The 18,780-nt window shown below is 34.9% G+C and overlaps 1 protein-coding gene across 1 annotated transcript in view; it reads right to left on the bottom strand.

Moving 5' to 3' along the window:
* Window positions 1-13,373: 13,373 nt before the first annotated feature.
* MDFIC (MyoD family inhibitor domain containing) overlaps window positions 13,374-18,780 on the bottom strand; it is a 44,525-nt gene continuing 39,118 nt past the window's right edge. The window contains exon 4 of the mRNA XM_008935903.1: window positions 13,374-13,635. Coding sequence (XP_008934151.1) covers window positions 13,388-13,635 — 248 coding nt within the window. The 3' untranslated portion in view covers window positions 13,374-13,387. The remainder of the gene's footprint in view (window positions 13,636-18,780) is intronic.

The following is an 18,780-nucleotide window of genomic DNA, read 5'->3' as shown; positions in this document are numbered from 1 at the left end:
TTTTCTCTCAAACTGCCTCACACCCTCTGTCTCAGAACTCTGAGGTGTATTTCTGACAAGGGAAAGGAGGAGGGAGATGCAGGCTCCTCCATCTAATACCAGTCTCAGAAGTGAAGTTTTTTTATACAAATTGGCAAAGGTAAAAGTTCCCATGCCACAGCAGACTGTTACTCTGCCATCAGACCTTTATACACAGTGTTCGAAACCAGCTTAACAATAGAAAATTGTAATACAACAAACAATGCATGCCTGTTGCTTAATATATTAATGTCAGGAAATAACAATTTACACTAATTATATCTACATGTGAGCAATCAGTTCCGTTGTTTATGGTTAAAAAGTCCATGAAAGAAGGCTACATATTGATATGATCCCCTTAATTCCAGGATTTACCTGAAGGCTATGGTAATATTCATACAGATAGGGAGACTGTGGGCCTATGTAGATGCATATTTGTAATTCCCTTTCATAAGTAATAGTTTTATAAAATATACAAATGTGGTGTTTGAGTTACATCCCAGGATCATATCTTACCTTCAATTTGAAATATGTGAGAACACCTTTGGCCTCTATTGATAATACAAAAAGATCTAACCTGAGAAAAAAGTGAGATATCCTACATTTATTTAAACCACACACTACACCAGAGAATCTTTTATCAAAGATGCAGGAATACTTGCTTTTCCTGATACACTATTTCTCGAAATGTCAGGGTCCTAGAGAATTACCATTAAGTCTCCAGACAGCATGTGCACTTCCTGATTGTCTCTTCTATTTATCTGAGTTCAGAATTGGGCCCAAATAATTCACCCACAAGGCTTCAACAAGCAAATTAACCCAAGCAGTGCTGCATAGTGTGTTTCATACATAATTAGTAAAAGAATCAAGCATCCAAAATACAGTCAGCACAAAAGATTTCTCAAACAAATTGTGCCCTTCCCATTTTAGTTTTAACAAACGGCTTCAAAAAGTCTTTGCACTTTGCTGCAAATTGCCTTCCCTTTGTGCGCCAGCATCCTCGCTGGGGTGCTGATAGCCTACTCAGGGCACCTACAGTCAATAGGATCTTGCTTTTCACTACCCTGATTAAGTAAGTAATGTTCACTTCCCCGGAATCCCCCACGGAGCAGCAGCGTTCCTATGTGCCTGACCGTAACACCAGTAATGACTGGATTCTGAGAGAATTTTAAAACCTTCCTCAACACGCTTATTTCTGATTTTCAACCTATATGCAAAATGATACTTTGGCATTGTTATGTGATTTTTGACAGGGTTACAGTAAATTCATCATGCTAAACTGAAATGTTTCTGGCAGATGTCTACTCTGCAACAATCAAGCTATGTGTACAGTAAAATGTGACAACCACGGTGCTACTTCTAGTTGTAAAAATTACATATATAATACTTTATTAATGCTAACCGGGAGTACAGTTATGTAGTATATTATTTATTTTTTCATTAGAAAATTTTTAGTTTAAAAAGTTGCTTCATGTGTTACCTTGAATTAAAATTTTAAAAATTTAGTCTTGAGTCAGAGGTTGTTATTGGTAAAAAGAAAATAAACAAACGTATGTGCTAATAAAAACACAGTTTCTTTTTCAACCCTTCAGACTTTTTTCTTAGCCACTATTAACTTATTTTTTCAGTCATTTCTAGTTTTCTTCCTGAAGGTTACCCTGGAACAACAAATTTAGAAAGCTATTTGGTGGGAAAAAAAAATTGCATCATTAAAGTGGAATACCATAACTTTTCCAAAAGCAAACATTACAAAATAGGGGATGAAGAAGTAGGATTTATTTTGAAAGCAATTTTAACTATTCATATTTAAGGAAGTAAAGCTTAAAACACACAAAACAACTTGTTCCATGACTAGCAGAATTAATTTAATTTGTGTGATTTCAGTCTCTCAGCTCGATTCCCTTGCATTTAATAAAATGTGAAGTTCAGCTGTAGGTTTTTCCACACGTTCCACAGACATTTTTACTAAGTGTCCCTTCTGTGGATTCTCTGACAGCTTATAAGAGCTAAACAAATTCTGCAAGTGCCCCCTCAGTGGGGTAGCAATAGACCCACTCTCCTCTGTCATTTTTTTTTTCTTTTAACTGCTTTCATTTTTCATTTGGTTTAAATGGGAGCAACAGGCTTAAATGTTATTAGTAAGGAATAAGAAAATGGACAAACATACATGCAAGCACATACATCACAGTGGATTATTAAGACCTTTTCTCTCTGGAAACCAGCTTAAGAAAAGGGGAAAATTCAGTCTGTCACTGGAGAAATCCCCACATGTCTCACAATACAGTCCAAGAAACTACTCATGATTTCCATAGGGATCAATTTTCATTTTATCACGACTCCCTCAAGAACACCACAGAACAGAGGAAGTAGTCTGAGGGAAATAAATAAATAAATACACTTAATTATACAGTCTGTAAGTTAAATTTCTCCTGGAGTAGAGGAATGCAAAACTATTGCTGAATCAATGTAACAAAGTATTGTATTCACCTCTAGCTAAGGAGCAGGGAAGTGAAATACTCAGTGTCTACACACACACATCTGACCTTTCTTCCTGCTCTGAATTTCCTGCATCCCAACATGTGGATATAGCATTAAAAATGCCAAAAATAGCCAGTACCCACTTCTTTTCCCCAGCCCAGAGGAACTGGGCATTCTAGCTCTGTATTTTTGCTCTTTTAACATTTCAGAGTGTATTTGTAATGGTTATGATGAGCCTACTGACAGCTTACAACACAGAAATCCCAGTGGTCCTTTGTTTAATACACTAGAATGCATCTTGTCTTGTAAATTTTCCATAAACTTCTCTATCATAGATGAACTTTCATGCTTTATATCAGTGTGAGTGGACTATTTATCTTAACACTGCTACTCATCTTCTTTTCACAGCCCATTTTATTAACTTTTTATATTAAATAAATTCACTTTTTATCGATTATGTTTGTTTTACAGGTAATTCATCTAATTTAAAGTATTTTCTTAGGGACTTCAATTTAGCTTTGCCCTTGAAATTAACATTTAATGTGTTTTAGATTTTTTTTCAATGGAAATTAATCTTTATGTGAATTATTAGTCTAGAATTATAACCTACATTCACTATATTTGAGTGTTGGTATGGGAAACATCTATGACAGTCATGTTATCCCAGACAGCTACTGTGAGATAAAACATACATCTTTGTGCTGTGGAGATTCTGCAATAGTTAAAAAAGTACCATTTCAAATCCCTTTCAATAGATTAGACACATATATTGGTACCTCTCATCTTCCCACCAGTAAAGGTAAGGAAAGAAGGAAAAAAAGACTCGCCAAATAAAACCCCAGCCCACGGAGATGTTGTGGAACCTGTTAATGGAAGACAGTCAGGGAGCAATCCACCTTGTGGACCCAGAAGACCCGTCCCTGCTTTATCTGATGGATATATCTTAGTTGCAGAGCATGGGTCAGAAAATGTCACTTTTGCACTAGATAATATCTCTGAACACAGTAGATAATCTCTCTGAACAGTACAGAATACTGCTACTTTTCTTATATGTCTAGAACATATAGAGATGTTACACCAATGAAAGTTTTATGGAAAAATATTTTCTTCTCTTCTTTTTAACCTTTGACAGAATAATTCTATAAACCCCATTCAAATGATTAAAATAATCTATCACTACCACCAGACAACAAATCCATGAGGTATTACGGCACCACCTCATTTAACCTCTCCAAAGTGAAATGAGATAAAATCCCATCCAGTTCAATGTTGATTGATTTTCTATACATATTTTTTCTCTGTATATGCTGTATAGATGTATGTATGTATATACACACAGTCATTTGAAGGTAAGCATATCTTTCGGAAAAGAATTCATGAGCTAAGAATATCAGGAGGTAGATAATCAAGTGCTGGGTTTGGTAGTTTGTTCTACTCATTCCTATTTTCACAGTTACATTCAGGTAAGAAATTTGACAAATTTTTGTTTGGTTTTAGGTTTTAGCTCTTTCTGGATCTCTCTGGCAGCATAAGAAAAGCTTCAGAACACAGTAGTTGGTTCCTGTGAAGATACTGGTACAGTGTGATGAAGTGACATTTCAGTCTTCTGCTGGATAAACTGAGAAGAATAAGACCCACAATTCTCTCTTTTTAAAGATATTTTATGTCTTGAAGTAATTTCTGTGGCTCTGTTTTGGACTATTTCTGTTTTTCAACACATGATGGTCAGAAAGCAGTGTTCTGAAAGTGGTTTCCTCAGCACACATTCTTCCCTGCTTCCACTCAATGCATTACCCATTTAGAAATCAAAAGGTCACCATGAAATGCCACAGCATTTCAACTGAAAACCATTCTTCAGTACCTTCTTCATCATGATCATCAAGTCTTTTCAAAGTAATGTAAATTAATCATTTTTCTATGCAGTATATACTATATATTTCCTTTCCCTTCCATAACACAAAAACTTTTCCTCAGAAGAGGTTCATTTTGCGAGGTCCAGATTGTTGCAACAAGGTTCATATTTAATTTATTGGTCCATCAACTACTGATTCATTTATGCATTCTGCTAGAAATACTTCCAAATCATTGCAGAAAATGTTGAATGGTGGTAGGCATAGTACCAATTTCTGCAGAAACTCTCTAAAATCACCTTTCTAACAATTATTTCATTTGACAGCTACTGTTTGAGACCTATCAGTTACTCAGTTTCAGTCTACATCACCTGCACATATTAAAGGATAATCTTACAAATCAGGGTGTCATATAAGTCCTAAGCATTCTTAAGTGTTAAGAACTCAAGTACACAATACAGTTATTTTTATCAAACATATTTTCTTTAGTGAATAATAATTGAGAAGCATTTCCCATAAAACTATATCGACATGCATTAGTACTTTTTTCATGGATTAATTTGTCAGTATTTACAGATCAAACTTCTGATGATTTTCCATGAGAATAAAATGAGCTTTCCTCAAATTTTAATTGATATTTTTGAACACAAATAGTAAGGTAGCATCAACCTTTTGAAATGCAGTTTGTTTATATTAAAATCCCTTTCACCTAAGGTCTTAGAAACATATTGTAAGCCCATGCAAAGCTGCAGGTGAGTTTAATAAGCAAAACACCCCTCTTCTGTAGCAGAGATCTTTTTACATAGATAAATATCTGCTAGGCGTCAAACAAGGAATGAGAACCAATAGAACTGGAGAGAAAGTTTTAGTCAAAACACAGAGGATGCTGGATTTGTAAACAGAGCGCTGACAAAAATGGCAAGAAGCTGAAATTTGAGATAGAACAAAAATACATAAGTAACAAATAGATAAACTTTAATGACATGATGGAATCATGTTTATTTGCTAAGACAACACTTTCAGGTCTCCACCCTGGAAATTTTTTAGTGTTCTACAAATCATATGAAATTTTTTCAAGTGTTTATGTAGAACATAACATTGATACTACAGACTGTTTCCTTTACAGAAGTTCAGGTGTAACTGAAATACTGTAAACTTTCTTGCCACAGAAATCCATTCATGTTATAGACATGAATATATTTCTCACCTCGATAAACCATCCAACACCTACATTCACTGTTAGCAGAGAAAGTCCCAACACAAGTTGTTCCCTCAGTCTTGTGATACTTTGAAATGAGAAGCATAGCTCATACAGTCTATAATGCCTGAAATGAATGTTGGACTGAAGAAGACAGGTTGAAGAAATCAGGTTGGATTTCCTTGGACTAATCAAGAGAAAACGAGACAGTAGTACACAAACTATATGAAAGGTTAATATAGGAAAAGTTATGACAAGTGAATGGTGATTGTTCTACACATCCACTGGGAGTAGAACATGGATACATTAGTCTTACTTGCAGAAATGAAAATAAGATTAAATGGGATATTAGGAAAAAAAACTACTTTCTATCTGTAAGACTGCTCTAACAGTAGTGCTGAGTATCTCTAGGGTGCCCAAAATTCCATTCATCAGAGATTTTCAAGAACATGTTTTTAGACAGTTTTGGCTCAGATTGCTGAACTAGAAGTTCTCTAGAAGTTCTTTCCATCGACGTACTTGTGTGTTTCCACAATAGTTCCTTTGAAATTAGTATCTTCCAGTATTACCATTACTTACACAAATTATTCTGAAAAATAATTTCTAGCAAAAGTTGGAAGTTAGATATACTCAGAAACAGAGTATATTTTTGTCCTTCCCAAACAATGTGTGATACAAGTTGAGTACAATAGGGCCTTTTTTCATTTACATGTACGTATGCTACAAAAATATTATGATTCTCCTTTCAGAGTCTATAAAAATTAATATCAGCCTTAAAATTATGTGAAACATGTAAAAATATTATTTTAACACCAAAAAATATATTTTCACCACAGGTTTCTGCAACAAGACTTGCATATGCAATACATGGAACAATTTAAAAATCATTTTGATGCATTATGAATCACCTGTAAAAAAATAAATAAGTGAAGACATTCTCGATTTTGGTAAATATTTATAGAGCCAAACAATATGAAGTATACGCAACAATCAAATTTCTAGTGAAAATGTGTGCAAGTAGGTTTATTTTGAAAGGAAAATTTCTACTCCCAGTGTCATACCCAATTAAATTCTCCAGGTAATGACCCCATTTGCATAGAGAGCTGAACCCACAAGTGGGAATTTTAATGGGCACACCACCTGAGTACATTAATTGAGAGTGACACTACTTGAACTAGTTTTGTGCTTACCCCACTGAAAATTCTACTCATATTATTTTTAATGTCAAGCTACAAGTCAAATTTCAAGATGATGGATTTGTTCTTTTTTAAGCATTGAATTTGAATAAAAGAAAGCTTTAATTCTGTTATGCATTGCATAGCTTTAACTAATCTGTAGTTCTGATTCTCACCATTGCTTCATTTTTTTTCAGTGAATGGAATTTAATTTTATTCATTAATTTGTGAATAATTAGATAGAAAATAATGCCTTCAGCAGCTAAATTGCTTTTGGATTGCTGTTTAATGTACTTTTACCAGAATATGTGTTACAGTGAAGCTGGCATAATAGTTTACTAAAATGTAATTGTGTAAATATGTCTAATTATTCTTTCTGAAGAAACAAGACTGAATATAAGATTTCAGTAATGGATACCTTAATTTTCTTAAAATTAACCTCATGAAAGCTTGGTAGTTGCAAAGCAGGTTACTGATGCAGAGACAGTAGCTGTCAAGAGTAGTGGAATCCTTGCACCGTGCTTCCCTTTATCCTTCACATGCTACTTATAATGACCTTGAAGTTATAGTGGATTCTAAACCACGGCTGTTAGTCTACATTAAATATGTGGTCAAGGTGTCTCCTACTCACATGAAGAAACAGACAAATGGAGTTGCATTTCCTAGGGAGGAAAGAAACCCCACGTTGTTTAATACATTTCTTTTTCACAGCTAGTTCTTAGTCCTCAGCAACTGAAAGTAGCACAGTCTAAAAACTAGCATATATATGCCACTGTAAAAGATACTAATTTTAAATTAATGTCCTTCTCTTACTCTCATACAGCACTGTTGAGCTATAGTTACTTAGAGATGTTCCAAAGTTCCAAAGATACCACTTTCACAAGTCTGTTCAACTAAGAGTTGCATACAGCAATGAACATAGAAAAGATGAAGAAACAACTTACAACGTAACATACATCTTGTTATTGTCCTATACCTCCAAACTAAAAGCTGTGTAAAAAATCAATCAGACAAAACAAAACTAAAAAACAAACTAACAAAACAAATCACCTTGTGATAAAGCTATAGAAGCAGAGGTGGGCATTGTGGAAAAAGACTGTAACGTGAAACACATACAAGTTGTCATACAGAGTATTCACAGTGTGGTCACTGTGCAACTTGGAGATGAGACAATTGCAGAAGCCTACACCACTGATTGAAGAGGAAATTTATAGTGCTTGGGCACCAATTACATACCCTACTGAGATGATATAAAGACCCTCAATTATAGTGGAGTATTTTGTCAGTTAAAATAGCATATGCATATCAGAATAAAAATTAGTCAGATACTATTAAAGGTATAAAAGGTATTATAAAATCTTTCATCTAGCGTTCCACTTTTATGAGTATTGAAAGGTAATGTACTAACAATTGCTATAATATACATACATAAAAGAAGCAAATAGGATTGTACACAGTGATTTATTAAATTAAGTTTTAAGTAAGGTGAACTGATACACTAAAAGGCATATAGAGATTAAGATCACATTATCAAGCTCAACATCTGCCTGTTTTGCAGAATGGTAATTCAGAGAAATTTTTCTCTTTCCACCTACAGTAGAAACAGTCCATCATATCAAAGACTTCTAAAGAAGAGAAAGGCCACCCTTTTATGTCACTAGCACTAAATCACCTGCATAAGCAGGTGCTCATAAGGAAGTGGAATTTTGTACAAGCAGTCAATTTCACACTCAAGTACACGGAGCACAGTGGACAAGTGCATCACAGAAGCGGGTGCATGGTATTATTTTTATGTAACTTCTTTCAATATCCTGATGCTAATATTGAGTTAAGGTTCCCCTGCTCTCTTTGGAAGTAAAAAGGACTGGCAGAAGGGTGAGAAGGCAGGTAAAAAAATAAGATTAATGCCTGTAGGACTCTAAAGCTGCTAGGGTCACAATCAACACTACTCGAAGTCTTCCAACACATGGTGTATGTACTCACATATAGACAGAGAGAGGGACAGAGAGAAGATACCAGGGAGATATTTCTCTGATCTTTAATTTAATTTTGGGGCCAAGGGTAAGATTTCATATATATGGTTCATTCTATTATCCATGCTATCATATACCTATTGCCTTTCAGAAAATTACAAGACTGCTGGCAAACGGAGTTTTACTATGGAAATAGATTAATGCAATTGGCATTGCTCTCCAAGAACACAGATCAATATTGCAATCATTAAGATATTTTTTTTTTAAATGTGTGAACAGCTCAGAAAAGCTTCTCATTTAGAAGATTATAAAAAGAACGATTCACCAAACACAACAAACAGTTCTTAACATGAGTACTATTGGTTGAATTAGAGTCATTATTCAATTTACAAGTTCCCAAATGTTCCTAGTCCTGCTTCACAGAAGCCATTTTTTTTTCCCTGGAAATATTAGGTATTATGGATACTGGCTAGAACACCTATAATAATTATTGAATGGTGCTATCTGTCTATGTATTTATTAGTACCCTTACACGAACAATTATTTGGGCACACAGTTTCAATGGCAAGACTTCATAGTATGCAGTCAAGCATAATTTCTGCCCGTTTTTACATATTACCTCTGTAATCTCCAGGAGACATATCAGATTATTTTTTTAGACCCTCTAAGGCCCACATAGACACAGCCATGGCAGGACATCTGACATGTTTAAAACAGACATAGAAAAATCAGTGCAAAAGACTGCAGACATGCAGTTTCTGCAGTTTTAAAGTAGTATAAGCTTGTTCACATTTAGCTTAAGCCAACATGAAAAAAAAAACCTGTGCTTAAATCACAGCTGAAACAGTCTACTCCATCTGTATTTAAACTAACCGGTTTTTAAAACATACCTTACTTCAAAATAGTGGTAATCTGCATCAACCTTCATTTCATAGGCCATTAGACCTCAATGCATCTACTGCAATACTATGAACTAACTACACTCTTGTTGCTGCAGATGCACTAATATAATTTTCTTTTTGATCAAATTTAATCCTTACTGGAATTTCACCTTATTAACACTATTTCACTAAGGAATGAACTTGCCCTCTTAATGATTATTTTTTTACTGTTAAGAGATTCATGGTAGCACAGCTTCTGGCACCTGAGTTGGTTTAGCTCCACCTGTAAGATGACCCACCTACACTGGTCATCCTCTGTGCAAATCACCCAAAGGCCAAAGCCTTCAGGAAGTGTTATAACAGAAGAAAAAAAAAAAAAACACAAGTAAAACATTACATTCTCATTCAGAAGAGTAACAGAGCACGACTGGAAGTTATAGCAAAGTTTCAAAATAAAGATCTTTATTTCAAAATAGTGTTTGAGAATAGAACATCCAGTTGATATAAAAGACAAATAGCAAGTTATCATTTTTTCAAATGGGTCAGTTTGTGGAACTATAAACTGAAATACTGTACAAGTTCACAAGAACTATTTAAAAATAGTTAAGTTCTGATATTTTAATTTTATTCAAACTGTATTTTCACAGTTTACTCCTCCTAATTCTGCTTATCTTAATTACACAAGGTGCTTACAAGATTGCCTATAGATTGAAAATTACAAAACAGAATCTAAGAATATAAATATAGAAAGGAATTCTTTAAACTACATAGTAATATTATCTGCTACAAAGATACATTTTACAAAAGTGCTATTATCTCTATGACAAACAGTAGCAGATTACATTTAAATGTCTAACAAATCACACATTTAAAATTTTTTTTCAATTCTCTGTAATACTTTGATACTTCTAATCACTATAAGGGTTAATAAAGACTATTTTCACTCTCTAGTATTTCACAAATGAAGTGGGAAAAGATGATGTATCTGCACATGTGTGTGACTGTACACATACACATAGATGCATGAACAAGGTTCTTGGAATTATTATTTATATTTTAACAGTACTGGAAGTAAATGTTTAATAGCAAATACATTTCCCAGGTTTTCATAATTTCAATAAATCAAAATAAACCCTCTAAGTTCCTGTAAGTAGAAATAAGGGGTTTTGCAGAGTAAACTGTATAATGAACTTTTACACAGAAAAAGGACTCCCTAGATAAGTATGTTCTTTTCTTTCTTCTTTTTTTTTTTTTTTTAAACACTATCATCCCATCATAGAAGTCATTTTTACCAACATCCAGTATTCATTAAAAGCTTGATATGCAATTGTGGGGTTTCCCAAGCACAGAACTGGAACTTCACCAGCAAGGCACAGACACTGGGGCAGGTCATAAGACTAGAAGCCCTATTCTCCATCCCCCAAAGCACAATCAAACTTGAAACAGCCATAATTCACCTGTCCGTGACCAGGACACAAGAAAGACAGTTCATGGTGCCTCCTAGCCCCAGCGAGCACGTCCCCACCACCACAGTGTCAACCATAGACCTACAATGGGTGGAGCACTGTCTAGACTTTTTCCAAGGTGCATCAAGTCCCAGTGCTCGCTGTGATGCCCCCAATTTCCCCAGAGGCATTATGCCTTAGAAAGGCAAAATGCCTCCAGGCACTGCCACTCAACCAAGGCACCTCTTCCCCCTTCCCAATGTGGTTTAGACTTTTAGGAGTCATAATTGAGCCCCACAGGCCTGATTCTGAGCTCAGGGAATTTATCAGTTTAACTATAATATTCCTTATTAGCCTGCCTATTACCATAATATCTTTGTGCTCTCTAGCTGGAGCTAAACCAATGGAAAATTCCAACATTAATGAAAATGCACTTAGTTTATGCAACAGAGATCTGAATCTGACCCAATATATGGAAAAAAAAAAACCACCATAAGAATCAATTCTTGTAGTAACTATCAAAAAACAGATAAAGAAACCCTCTGAGTAAATCTGCATTGCATCAGAATACACCACAACATTGCAGATGTTAAGGCAAAACGTAACGCCTCTCAGCTCCCTAGCATAGTTGAGGATTCAGCTATGTTACCTTCAGCGATAACTTGCAGTAGTAGGCACTACTAGTCAGTGTTCACGGGGAGAAGCTTTGGTTAATAGCAGACCACTTGTTGGCTTAGCTTCACACTCCTGTGGTCTTTAGCTTGTCACATTTGCATAAAGTGAATTCACTGCAGCAGAAAGAACCCTTTATGGTCAACTCACTCAACAGAAATATGCTATTAGCTATCGACGACTGTTGTAACAAGGCCCATATTTACATGAGCCAACAATCTACAAACGGGAATTCTGGAGTATAGATAGGAAAATTTAAGTATGTGAGATCAAGATGTGTAGGTGGTTTACAAAGAAAAGTTAATGAGCTACAGACATGGAGGGGAGAAACTAGCAGATAGTAAAGAAGATGGGTCCCATTATTCCCTAAATCTGGGAATGCCATAAACCTCTTTATGTGTTGGAACAAATTAACTTCACAATTTACAATGACAAACAGAGATATTTCTCAGAAAATCTGAATGGTATAATAGCAAAGAAGTTGCCCACTGGAACTGAACTGTACTTTTCAAACATCTAAAATCCCAGTCCTTTTAGTTTTACAGGATATTATACATTTTTTAAGTGTCAGGTTTTTTACACAGTTATTTAAAAATAACACTTAAAGCATATCTGAGAATAAACATTTTTGCATTTGCTTTTTGCATTTATTGACAGAATTCCTTGACGAAGTCAGTTTTACTTTGGTCTTTATACCCTATTTAAATTTGCCATCACCTATGAATGTTTCTCACACAGTGAAGAAATAAATACTAAGTTATGTGGCACTGGCTCTGGAGCTACAAATGCTGACAGGGCCACTTAATGTAGAGATTTAGATTCTTGAGTTAACTTCTGATAATTTCCGTTTTATAGCGAAATTTGGAAGATTTGTTAGTCTATTATTCAGTCTGTTAGTCTAAGGATATATTTCATGCCTATATAGATTTCCAAGTTTCTTTTTAAAAAGAAGCATTTCAAGTAATATTAGTAAAATGTAAGTTCTCTGTTCTTTTTTTTGATTGAGAACAATGAAATCTTGGTACTCTAGTCCATGGCAAAACTTAAATTTGCTTTAGTTTGCCAAACCTTCCCACAGTATCGATACTGATAATGTAAAATACCAGGAATCTCTCTCAAAACACTGAGATACTTAAAACAAAAGAAATACTGCCAATGTGACCACTGTAACAAAACCAGCAGGAGACTGTCGATGCTGACTTTTGACCGAAGTTTAAAATTAAAAAGCAAAATTGCTTTCAACCCAAAGAGACTGAAATAAAGACATTTTGTTATTCAGAATGCCTGAAAACGCATGTTATGCACAGAGGCATTTGAGAGCTTAAAGTAGGTAAAGGCAAATACTTAGGGCTTTGCCTGTAGTCACTCCTCTGACCAAAACTTCTCAATCAATTCAAATGGCAATTTTGCCTTCATACAGCCTGTGGTATCCGGCCTATAATTTGGTTTCAATAGTCTTCCATTTCCAGAGCCGAAAGGAAGCTGGAATGTAGCTTGAGTTTCACATAAAAAAAATACACAATTTGTGTTAGAATACAGATTTCAGGATTGCTTTTTAAAAAAAACATATTCTGTATAGGGAATTAACAGTGCAATACCAGCTGGTTGTGTGAAAACCTTTCCTTGTCCTTCTTCAAATGTATTTAAAGAAAAGCTCTCCAGTTTTATAAAGAATAAAATAAAAAGAGATAAATATTTCATGATGGGAAGCAGATCCCACAGCACTCCATGCAGATCTCCAAGCAATCTGAAGACTCACAACATGCGTCCATTATGCCACAGTCCATATCACATGGGCAGTTACAGTCGTCCCCCATCTCGTCCCCACAGCAGCAGCAGCAGGCCTCCGACGTGCAGATGCCACAGGATGCTTGTCCCAGAACAATGTTACAGAGGGTGAGAAATTCACAGAACAAGCAAGCCAGGATACAGTGAACACAGCAATCTTCATACATACCAGTTCAGAAGCATGTCACGTAGGGACAAACAAAACAAAACAAACACAGAACAAACAAACAAACAAAAAAAGAAATCGTTAATATGTTATTCTAAAAACTATTCACACTATCCAATAAGTAGTTGAAAAACAGTGATTCAAAACAGAGGTAATCTACCCATAAAGACTATGTTTCCCATCTTCAATGTGACTTTTGCAGCCTAACTTGTCTCCAGTTCAGTATTGGTTTTGTTGCAAGTTTCCTTTCCCCACTTCACAAAAATCCCAAGTACTGAACATCCATGTAGATCCATTTCTCCAGTCATTTATTACGTAAAATATCCATATCTATTTTCTTGAAACATAACTTCCTCCAGCAGGCCCACAAAGTGATAAAAAAAAAATTAAAAATCAGTTTAGCAAGGAAACCATCTAAAACTATTTCCAGCTTCTCCTAGTGCATCTTGCCCTTCTGAATCCAGTTTGCTGGCTTGCTAGTTATGAAAAAAAGGGAGTTGCCAAACATTTTTGCTTTCTTTATGGTTTTTGCACACCTCAAATCCAGCATAACAGCATACGATATGTTTCATATACTGTTGAAAGTACAGAAATACAATCATTCAAACCAGATTTTTCTGTTGCTTTTTTACACAAATCTCTTGGCAAACTTTTTAGAGTTCATACCTACACCTGAACACCAATATTCATCTAAGTACTACTAAATTCTATGAGATAATTAAGGTGTCCCACACTTTGTCTGTAACAAATATGGCACCCAAAGAGTAAATATATGGAATTACTTCAAACAATCAATACATCCATGAGCCATGGCAGGGAAACACAAAGTTTGGAACAAAATATGTATCAGTGAAAAGGTGACTGCAGGAGCGAGGGACATACTCTCCACCCATAATAAGCACATAATAATAATAAGCACATAATAAGCACATAATGCATACATTTTTATGTATAAACCTAACTAATTTGTAAAAGGCAGTGACCAGTCATCCAGAACGAAAATAAAAACTTAAAAATACAAGAAATATTCAGGATAGACAGCTGTTCTTTCCTATCCTCAGTCTTCATTCTTCTTTTTACTTCTTGCAAGCCTTCAGCTCCTTTAGCCACAGACAGTCGAAGACTGGGAAAATGTTCTGGTGAAAATATTCTGCATTATCTTATCCTTTTCCTGTCCCTGCAGTGTATCACAGGTATCTGCTATAAGAGGCCAGTAAGAAAAACAGGATACTGACTGGTCTGACCATCTACAGATGCTATGTTCTTACAGTTCACTGGCTGGACGCCGTTAACATAGGGAAAAAGCTTGCAATTACTTGCAACGGTAATATAATTATCAGGCTTCCTAAATATATTTATAAATGTCAAAAATGATGTAGTAACTGTGGTAAATATCTTGACTGATTAAAAGTACCTCTAACACTGCACTCTTTGACTGTAGGATACCGTAGCAGTGACTTTACACGAGCAAGCACAAATACTTAGAGCAGTGCAGCATAAGGGGCTCAGACCTGCAAATCTGTCCCAAGAAGTAAAGTAACTACCTGAGCTCCTGGCCCACTCTAAACATCACACTGCTGGGGTTTGATTTATTATTACTCTTTTTTTTTTTCTTTTTTGTTTTTCTCTTTCTTTCTTACTACACACCTTAGATCCAAACTTAGCTTGGGGATATCTGTACTGCAATGTGGTCACGGTCATAATGTACATAACAAACATTTATGTCCAAAATAAAATATGGAAATATGAGGAAAAGCAAGAACAAAATGAAAAACCCATCTCAAAAAAAAACTGAGAGGAAACCACAGGTGGTAAGACCCAGATTTTTTTAAAGAAAGTTGTTGCTTGTATGAAAAGGTTGCTTTTCCCAAAGAAATACTGTTGCTAAATAAATGACCTTCATAGAAAGCCCAGAAGATATGTGAAATAAAGCTGGGGAGTATCAGTTCACTGAAGAGGACCAAAGCCAGACCGATAGCGATTAATTAGCTGGTTGTCATGGAGATGGTGTCAAATTTGTTCAGGTACAATCTCCTTTCAGATTTTCTTTTAATATGAAGAAAAAGATAAAAAAGCCAAGAGTTTTATCTAAGAAGCCTTCATATAGGAGAAGCTGAGGGTTTTACTATTTTGCATTTTGAAAAACAGCTGAAAGACACTAACACCAGAATAAATTTTATTCTACAACTGTTTTCTTAAACAAAATACCATAATAATTATGTGCATAAATATTGAAAATAAGATGCACAAACAAGTCTTCCCTGCTTCACGCAGGGATATGTAAAATCGTAGGGAGAGAAATAAACATTCACAGAAATTATAATATACATATTTATTGATGGACAAGAAACAGACTTCATAGTTTTAACAAAAGGGACTGCACTCAGAAGGTACTTTCTGGACCCACAAAAGAACTTTTCCCTCCTAATCTTAAAAACCAGTAAATCAATACTTACAAGAAGAGGTTATGTTGATTTAAATAAAGGTATTTCAAAGGTAAAACCTAACAAAAATTGTCCAAGACAGAAAGAAATTTGCTCATTTAGTGCTATGTTGGACACTCTGTGAGAGGTCTTCGATCCATTGCTTCTTCACTGACTGAAACGCTAAAAAAATTATTTACCTACTGTTTATTTTTATTTCCTTCTCTCTGGATGGTAAAAACTAACTTTCCAATCAAAAATCTTTATATGACAATTTTACTTAATCTACACAAATACTTAACATAAAGTAGAGAGATCCTTTACTGCTCTCTTCATTGTTGCAATGACTCATTTGTACAATGAACATAAACTTTGATCCTGATTTCAAGGACAAACCTGAAATAACCATGCTTTTATATTCTTCATGTTATTGACTTTTAATAGCTATCCAGGTAGCAATTATTTAACACATGACAAAGCATGCTGTTACCCAGTCCTACTTAACTTGCTGAATTCCGAATCATGGCTCTAAAGGTCTGCAATACATTCGGACAAAATGGCTAGAAGAACAATTTCTTCTGTGTATGACTCTTGCTTCTTAGCTTCTTATTTACAGATGTAATTATATGGAAAAAGAAAAGATACAGTCACACTGTTTTTGTTGGCTTTTTGGTTTTTTGGTTTTGTTTGTTTGGTTTTGTTTTGTTTTGGGTTTTTTTGTAGTAATAACAAATCTACATGCTACACCAAACTCACACATCCTGCTCTAGTACCCATGCTCCTACAGCAGCCTGTCAGTTCCATAGAAAAACATTACAGCTAAAACTCACTTCCTTTGGCTGCTGTTGCAGGCTGTCATGATCAGTGGAATCCAGCCATGAAGAAGGTGCTATATAAAGCTCATTACAAAAGACATGACCCTCAGTTTTTTCAGTACCATGTTGAAGACCACTAAAATCTATTCCACTGCTTGCACAAGACTTTCTAATAATTCCTTCCAGTTTCCAAGACCAAAGAGATAATTGTAACTTAAAGATTTTAAATTTCAGAACTATTTTAACTTGTTAAGAATAAAGTCTATACTTAACTTTCACTCTTTAACCTTACCACAACAAAATCCTAATGGTTTTTGAAGATGAGTGAGTAGTGGAACACAGTAATCCAACTGGAAATAAACTTAATTTATATATTTGGGAAGAATTTGGAAAAAAAAAAAAAAGTAACTTTGGTGGTCTTCATGGTCTTCATGTCTGCCTACACATTTTCTGGACACTTTGAATATATTTTAGTATTTCCTGATAAAGAAGTGATATAGCAAAATCAGTTATGACACTGAATTACTGTGAAGATATGGTAGCTTAAATTTATCTATTTCTTTATGTTCTGCTTTTTGTTGGAGAATCAGAGATTTTCTCATTCTTCTTTTCCCATATTAATGCAATTAAGGGTGGCATGCATTTTAACAAGGACCAAACTCCATCTGACTTGCTGCTTATAATGCAATATTGTTGATAGACAGTTAACCCTCAAGTGTCTTGGGGTTTAAGTTTTTATTAAATACTTGCACAGAGAGAGAAGAAATTAGTCTGTCTCATTGTATAAACCCATCATTCATGAAGATAACCTTTTCCTTAGGACTTTGACACTACACCACACCACTCTCAAATTTCCATTGCTTTCCAATTCTTCCATTACACTCTTCTACAATTAATGGAGAAATACTGCACTACAAATCGGCACTAAACAAAAGTAAGGATGTGGGGTGTCAAACACTGTACAGAGGTATATTTTATACAAAAAGAAAACCCCAAACCAGTATATCTGCCTTAATTCCTTTATCAAATGCATTTGATTTCATCAAAGCATGGTATCACATTTGTTGACTATGAACCAAGCTCCCAAAAGCTACGTTGAATGGCATAAACTATGATAGGCTTGGTCTGTAGACAGTAATAGTATATTTTATTAGACCAGCTCACAGCTGGGGAAGAAAGACGAGCTCTCAAGACACTCAAGCTTATCTTTAATTATCCTTGCATTTTGCCTGAGATGAAAGTTAGACCTGAAGTTAAAAGGGTCATCCTATGCAGCATTTTTAAATACTGATGTAAGTAAAGCTGTTTCCTTCGTCCTTTGGCACACCCCCAGAAGTTACAGATTTGTTAGGGAACTTCATCAAAACTGTTAAACAATGCCAAGGCAAACAGAGAGCAAACCAAGTTGTCCAGTTTTTGGCTGCTTTTATCATACACACACATCCAGCTACTTTGTGCCAATTTTACCAAAGGCTTTATACAGTACACGTAGCATCTACTTTAAGTGGATTATAAACGTTGCCACTGAAACATCCAGAAAAGAAACAGCCTAAAATCCCCTCAAAATGTTTACACACTGTCATTCAAAGCCCAGAAGGCTCCACTCTATACTTTATTCTGGCTGTACCACCTATGCTCATTTAAGGAAAAGAAAAAATATCAAGAATAAAACCACTTTAATTTTTGTCCATGTCTTTAAACATTTGCATATGCATACCACTTTTATTTCTAAAGTTTTTGCATGCAGGTATTACCCTGTTATCCAATTCCTTCTCAATACTAAAATACATATTTCTTTTATTTCAACTTACCTTTTATCACCTTCTCTTCATCTTTATGAAAAGGCTCTACTTAATAAACAGACTTTTAAAGAGCTATCAACCATCAAAACTGTACAA

This window comes from Merops nubicus, unplaced genomic scaffold, assembly GCF_000691845.1.
Source record: "Merops nubicus isolate BGI_N331 unplaced genomic scaffold, ASM69184v1 scaffold35362, whole genome shotgun sequence".
Classification (NCBI taxonomy): Eukaryota; Metazoa; Chordata; class Aves; order Coraciiformes; family Meropidae; genus Merops; species Merops nubicus.
The sequence above is the reverse complement of the archived record's forward strand: the minus strand, read 5'-3'. Positions and strand labels throughout refer to the sequence as shown.